The 7,907-nt window shown below is 35.3% G+C and overlaps 1 protein-coding gene across 1 annotated transcript in view; it reads left to right on the forward strand.

Moving 5' to 3' along the window:
- The window catches only part of LOC107714807 (gastrula zinc finger protein XlCGF7.1-like), a gene marked incomplete at its 3' end in the record, with an annotated part of 38,659 nt that extends 33,339 nt beyond the window's left edge, over positions 1 to 5,320 (forward strand). Inside the window, exon 3 of the mRNA XM_016520777.1 lies at positions 5,203 to 5,320. Within this exon, the coding sequence (XP_016376263.1) occupies positions 5,203 to 5,320 (118 nt within the window). The remainder of the gene's footprint in view (positions 1 to 5,202) is intronic.
- Positions 5,321 to 7,907: the final 2,587 nt, after the last annotated feature.

Raw genomic sequence — 7,907 nt, forward strand, 5'->3', positions numbered from 1 at the left:
TCGCAGATGATTTTATTGCGCGATTCTGAAATCGAAGAAATCGTTCGCGATAATGACAGCTGTTTGCGTAGCTTCTCAGTGAACTACTGCTCTGTGTAGTAAATGCTGCTCCATCTGAAAGCATGTGAAAATACCACATTTAATAACATATTTTTACTCCAAACTCACGTCAGTCGAGTGTTTGAAATAAATCCTTCTGTGAGAGAATAAGGCACGCAACATATTTCATAGTATTCTAAGCAGTGATAAAGGCATTGCATTATAAATATACTTTATTTGAATGAAAATTATAATAATAATAACTCAGATAAATCATATATTGTCATAATCGTGTGTTTATTAGTCACGTTGAATCAATTAAAGCAGTTAAATCTTCTGTTTATCCAGCTACTGCGGCATTTCCTGGGTTTCTTTTGTGAGGCGTATTTGGAGTTTCAGCGCGAGAGCGCCCTCTGGCCTTTGGATGGAGGTTTACTGCTGATCACAGAACCGTGTTTCACCGAAAGATACGCATGACAATCGCACTTCTGCCGAATCGCGATTTCGATTCCATTTCGATTTATCATGCAGCCCTGGCACGCACTAGCACGCCCGCTTTTGGCCCGACAGTGGAAACGCGGCTACTGTCAGGCTCTTCTGAATCACGCCATCTATCAGTATCAGAAACTGAGTCGGTCTGTCTTCCATGCTCTCTTCCTCTTCCCCTCACACTACTTCTCCCTCGTTCTTCACTGGTTGTAGCTCTCACTCTGTCTTCAAAATTGCTAGGAGCAGCAACTGAAGCAAATGATGCTGATGATGTTGGTTCAGCAGTCCAATCCTCATCATCAGCATTATCTGGACACCTATTATAAATATAAGTAAAATGTAAGTATATACAAGGAAAATGTAACTAAATGTAAGTAGATAGAGAGAGAGAGAGAGAGAGAGATTTACCCTTATGTTGTGTCTGAAAAAAACTCTTCCAAAATGTCTAGTTCATCATTGCTGGACTCATTCTCTTCTCTTTCAGACTCTTCTTCACTCGACTTGCAAAGTTCTTCTACAACTTCCAAAATGCTGTAAAATCTTTTTTTTTTTTCCCCTCTGTGGATCCATTGTGAAGTTTGCGGTGTCAGAGTGCAAATGAAATGGCTGCTCCTAGTGCTTGCAGGTCTACATTTATGCATGTTTACAAACTTCTAGCAGCAATTTTCAAACATCACCCGGACATGTGATAGCAACAGGTGGTAATTAGCATTTTATTGAATAAGGAGTTTGTCCGTGTCAGGTTTCATTGGCAGGCAGAATGGCAGAAAACTCATAAGCCTTAGATTCAGCGCTGATAGCTCTGGTTGGTTACTGAGACTTATTTGAATATCTTCCCTGTTCATTACTGCATAAAGTTATAAGGGTGGGTTCTTTCTAATCAGAAATCTTTAGCAAACATATCTACTTGAGTGTTGTTACAGAACTTTCACAAAAAAAACTAAAAAAAATTTAATGTATGATCATGCATGAAATTTACATGCATTACAGTTTTTACTGAATACTTGCAACATAAAACATAAAACAAATATACATATTAAATTTATTTTCAATATTTTTGACAAAAACTAGAATAGATATTTTTTTTAATTATTGGCAAAAAAAAAAAGACTTTTTTTGTTTGCAAGTGTGTGTTAGCTGTGTCCCCAACTAAGGATTTTCATAGTCGAATCAGAATTTTCGAATCTTGCTGATAGTCAAATCATATGTTTTGGGGGCGGGGCAAAATATTACCAAAAGTCAAGTCAGACATTCGACAGTCATAATTACGTTAACACAGGGAAAATGTGTAACGGACGCCTTGCAGATACAAACGGGGTAAATAATGTTTTATGTTTTGATTAAAAGATAGTTAACATAAAATGTCAGCGAAACCCTAAGAATTCACAACTTTTTTTTACAATAGTGCTCTCATTATAACAATATGTATATGACAGTAGTTATTAATGTTCTGCATTTCTGTTTTGAGCTGCTTGCGCTGAAGATGACTAGTAGAATGAAGCAGCAGGTTTTTAATCAATCAATTGGATTTAGCTCATCATTTATCTCATATTAGAATACGCTTTATTTATACAACATAACGTTAATATTACGACTTATAGGCTATCTGCACAACATGTCCCGAATGCACATGAACGTGTCTGTGGGGCTCTGAATGAACTCCTTTTTTGGACGCGTTCTTCACGCAACAACGTGCAGAAACACAGCAACTAAACTCTAAAAATGTATTAGCTTATTGGGAGAAAACCAGTAGTTCTATGTGAAATCAGACATTTGAGCACCCCCATATAGCCAAAATGACATGATCATAACAAACCCCGCAAATATTTGACTATATATCATCGGAAACCTCAGAGATTGTATTTTTCATATTTGACCACTGTTTTATCTTTTTTTATGATTGTTTTACTTTCTTTTATGTAAAGCACTTTGAATTACCATTGTGTATTGTTAGAAATTAACAATTGGTCCCTCGATATCTCTTTGCCGCCTTGAAGAATTCTCAGTTCCTTAAAGTGTATAACGGCCGGGAAGCAAGAAAACACACAGTCAATGTACCTCGAATATGAGTAAGAGATATAATACGAGAGAGAGAGGGAAGAAAAGGAGGGTGAAAACATCTGGAACCAAAAAGACAGAGAGTGTTTTCTAACATGTATGAAATGTGCTATATAAATAAACTTGCCTTGCCTTTTATTTAAAATTATGTAGTGACAGTAATTTATTAATTTGTGACAAGAAAATGTAGTAAAAAATTAAAAATAAAACTCACTAAGAATTGGCTTGTTACTAAAAGCTAATACACACACTAGGGGTGACCCCGAATAGTCGAAGATTCGATGCTTCGATAGGAGGAGCCTGATTCGACTACCAATCTCACAGGCTGTGGGCCCACCGGTGGCACTTAAGGGGTTAAAGTGACTAAATAACATATCACGACTCTCATTATATTGACTACACATAAAAAGCATATGATATACAGTTTCAGATACACCACACACAATGCATAACCCATAAGAAATTCTTATTATCCATGCCTCTTTCCTCTGCCTAAATACTTGTAAGATGACTATTCATTGACAGCTACACTACAAGTTACTATCAAAAAGTAGCTAGCTATATTGAAACTACTTTCACTTTTTTTTTTTTTACAATTAACATTACAAATAACTAAATAATTATTAATGAAGAATTATAGTGAAGTTATAAGTAAAATATAATGAAGTTATAAGTAAAATATTTTGGGTTTAAAATGGCATACTGTAATGCAATCATGATTTCAAAGAGTAGGGTGAATTGAGGTTGATTGGGACACTTTTCCAAGCCATTTCACTGACAGAAAGTGTCCCAATCATTTAATTTTGTAAACTATTCGATACACACAATAATAAAATACTGTATAGTTATATAGTTATATTATCTTAAACTGACTGTCAAAGTGCAAAATTGCCAGAGGAGTCATAAAAGAAGCAGGTTAAACTCACAGCACGTGCGGTATTTTCTGACTGTGAATGGAGACATCAATCATCAGCTGCGCGCGTGAACACTGCGCTTTGCGTGAATCCCACCACGACCATCCTTTGCCAAAATGATAAGCACACTACTATATCGCGATTTTATTTTCTGTTTGATTAGTATTATTTACAAAACTGTGGGGCACAGATTATATTATGACCGTTCATCATTGTAAAATAGACATTTGATCTAGAGTGCAATAAAGAAGAAAAATTATTCACCTCCTGTATGTGCTTTAAGTCTTCGACGTAGACCGCATTTTAATCTTTGTTTTGCGTAAATGACAGTTGATTTATGTGAAATATCCACTCTTGTACATCCTTTGCACAATCATCAGACAATCTCTTGTTGGTGGAAAGACTGTAAAGCCGTGCGATGCGTGAGATCACAACAGATGGCGGTAATGAACAAATTTAGTTTGTGATCTCGTCAGAAGAAGATACTGTGCTGCTTCAGTGCATTACAGGCTCATGACTCGTCAGAACGCAAAACGGAATGTAGCGTTTGGTCTCGCTACACCGCTACTTGTTGGAAGAAGTAGTTAGCTACAGGAAAAGCTACACTGTTTTAAAAGTAGCGTTGCTACTGTACAGCTACTTAAAAATGTAGTTATGCTAGTAGTGTCGCTACTTGTAGCTAGCTACTCCCCAACACTGTTCGTTGATTGTTGAAGATTCACCCATTATGTTATTGCCAACATTCCCTTCTAATATCTAGAAGCATCTCTTGCATTTCTACCCCAATTGCATTTATAGGGGATGGTTTTAGCGTTTTTCACTAAATTAACTGGTTTTAGCTGGTTTTCATTAAATAAACTCTCTTTAGCTGGTTTTAACTGGTTTTGTGCTAAATCATGCTACACTCTAAAAAAATGCTGGGTTAAATTCAACCCAGTGCTGGGTAAAATAGGGACAAACCCAGCAATTGGGTTGTTTTGACCCAGCGGGTTACTACCCAGAAGGTTGGGTTAAACATTTAACCCAACCGCTGGGTCAAAACAGCCCAATTGCTGGGTTTGTCCCTATTTTACCCAGCACTGGGTTGAATTTAACCCAGCATTTTTTAGAGTGTAGTGACATGCTTAGTGACTGTATAGCAACCAGCCCAAGTACCCTAGTAACTGCTTATCATCACCTTAACAACCACCGAGAATACCCTAGAAACTGCATAGCAACCACCCTGAATACCCTAGCAACTGCATAGCAACACACTAGCAATCACCCGAGTACCCTGGCAACACCTTAGCAACCACTCCAAGTATCTTAGCAACCGCATAGAAACACCATAGCAACCAGCCCAAGTAACCTAGCAACCACATAGCAAGATCCTATGAACCACCCAGAATACCTTAGCAACCACTCAGTGTATCTTAACAACTGCATAACAACACCCAAGTACCCTAGCAACCACATAGCAACAATACTTAAAAAATAATAATTTAAAAAATAATAATTTGAAGATCATTGTACCTCTTTCATGGTACATTATTTACAGGGATGTATAATTTATAAAATCGCATCAAAATAATAAAACTTTTGTAAAACAATTGTCTACTATCCACTGTTACATCAGGATTCATTTTTATGTCCTTTCACATTTATCTTTTTTTTTTTTTTTTTTGAGTTACTGACAAATGAACTGTTTTTACTTTTATTTCAGAGTTGAAGAAAATGAGGAGAATGAAGAATTAAGTGAATTTGAGGTAACAAATCATGTTAAAACTGGAGAAAAACCTTTGAGTTGCTTTCAAACCAAACAGAAACATTTAAAGAAAAGAAGAGCCAAGAAATCTTTCACCTGCACTCAGTGTGGAAAGAGTTTGACAAGCAAATATAATCTTGATGTTCACATGAGAGTTCACACTGGAGAGAAACCATACAAGTGTTCACACTGTGACAAGAGATTCAGTCGGTCAACAACTCTGAAAAGACACGAGAGGATCCACACTGGAGAGAAACCGTATCACTGCACTGCATGTGGGAAGCGTTTCAATCTATCATCTACTCTACACAGACATACAAAAAACACTTGCAATTTATTATTGCTGCATAAATATTATCAAGCTATTTGTATCTAGCCAACCGTTTCTATATGCGATAATATCAAGACGTTTGTTTGATGCATTTCCGTTATTTGCAAGAGAGACCTCTCTTGCACTTTAGGTCTGTGCAATTAATCTCATTTTATTTTCGATTTCGAGTTTGTCTTCCATGGATTATGAAAACAAGATGTTTGAGGTAAAGTGATACATTGAAGAAAATCTGATGTGTCAGTATATTGGATCCATGCATTAGTTCTTAAAGTGACAGCAGCCTAATAAACCTGCAGCTGTGCCATTAATGATAATCAAACAACAAAAGAAAAAGAGAAACTTCACTCTCTAAACTTGTCTGAATTACTTTAGTAGCATTAATAAGCATTAATCCATCAGTTTATACAGGGAAGACAATACAGTGTTATTTGACATTTGACCTTCATACTGGTGCAATTACAAATATATATATTCATTGTTTTTATAATAGTAATTTGTTCAAACATGCTGTTTATTTGCTATAGATTTTTACATTTGAGAATATAAAGCCAATCATTTTTCCCCCCTTTTATATGATGAAAAAAAAAAAGAATACTGTTAAAGAACTGGACTGATGTGCAGTATTGTAAGAATATTAATACCGTTAAAACCTTAATGATACCCATCCCTGCTTGTCAGTAGAAGAGAGAGATCCATCTCATTAGTTTTCACTTTTCAGTAATTATTGATCACTTTTGCGTTCAATAATTACTGATTAAAAGATACCTTTTTATTAATACGATATTGTTACTTTTTATATTTTATCAACTTTTATTGTCTGCTGATTGTATTTGCATTAGGAACATGTTTGCTTTTTGGGCTTTGTTGTAAATTTATCAATAAATCTTCTGAATTGAATTGAAAGCCATTTTTGTCATTGTATTTTTCTGCATACAATGAAATTAAGAGCACATTTAGTGCATTTGTTAAAGTCCTGATAAATAAAGTGATCATGTTGCACACTGACATTCTGCATATTGTATAAAAACAGCAGTACAGACAGAAAAAGAGACTGCAATGAATTAAGAGACTATTAAATAACGTGACTGGAAAAGTGTTTTACAGTTTTTTTTTTTACAATCATTGTCACCAATTTTCAGAACCTTGATGTCATTTTTCAAAACTCTAGACACAAAACTCAAAACAGTCATTATTTGTAACACAGGCTGTCCAATGTTCAAAACTTTGCAAGGCTTCTTTAAAGATATGAATGCAATATGCATTTGCAGAAGCATTGGTTCAAAAAACTAATTTATTATGAATTAATAACACATGAAGTTGTGTCATTTTGAACCGGTGATTTTAGTTCAATTGAACAAAAGATCTTTGTTTCATGTGTATTGTATCCACACATTTGGAAAAAGTGTTAAGTGATTTGAAAAATTTGCATTTTGATCATCGGTTGTGAATTATGTGTCTAGAGTTTTGAAAAATGACATGAAGGTTCTGTTATTAGTGCACAAATTATTGTAAAAAAAAAAAAAAAAACTAATGCTGACCTTCGCCTCAATGCATTAGTGAATTTGTGCAGGGTTTGAATTTTTCACTCACCAGCCAACTTGGCTACTAAAATTTTAAAGGGCACTTATTATGCCCCTTTATACAAGATGTAATATTGGTCTTGGGTGTCCCCAGAATATGTCTGTGAAATTTCAGCTCAAAATACCGTACAGATAATTTATTATAACATCTGGGAAATGTCATTTTTGGAGCATGTCTTAAAAAAAAACTGTTTTGGTGTATCATTTTAAATGCAAATGAGCTGTATGATCCCGCCCCGTCTCCAGAAGAAGTGTAGCATATACGTCTCTCTGCTTTGTATACTTACAGCAATAAACAGCCAGTAGCAGCAACATGAGAGCTAGGGGTGGGAATCTATAGGCACCTCACGATTCAATTCAATTACGATTCAGAGGGCTGTGATACGATGATAAAACCATTATCAATGCATCTTTTGTTTTAATACAGATTTTCTTTTTTCTCACTGTCTTGACTATTAAAGCAAAGTATCTGGAAGGACCCATAATTAATTTATTTCCAAGATCTTTTATTAATAAAAACAAATGGAAGTGATTTGGCAAGTCAACAACAAGGTTACAAAGAACCAACGGGAAATGAAACGTGCCTGTAGCAGCATACTTGTAGTAAATTAATACAGCCTTAAGCATATTCTGTAATATGGTTTCTCATATTTGTTGTGTTTCCAAAATATTTTAGTTTGGCTTGAAACAACTCGTATATAGTGTGACTCCTGTCCATGGTCTTTCCCCCTTCAACTTCATAGAAGCCAAAG

Source organism: Sinocyclocheilus rhinocerous, unplaced genomic scaffold (assembly GCF_001515625.1).
Source record: "Sinocyclocheilus rhinocerous isolate Xijiao unplaced genomic scaffold, SAMN03320098_v1.1 scaffold2224, whole genome shotgun sequence".
Taxonomy (NCBI): Eukaryota; Metazoa; Chordata; class Actinopteri; order Cypriniformes; family Cyprinidae; genus Sinocyclocheilus; species Sinocyclocheilus rhinocerous.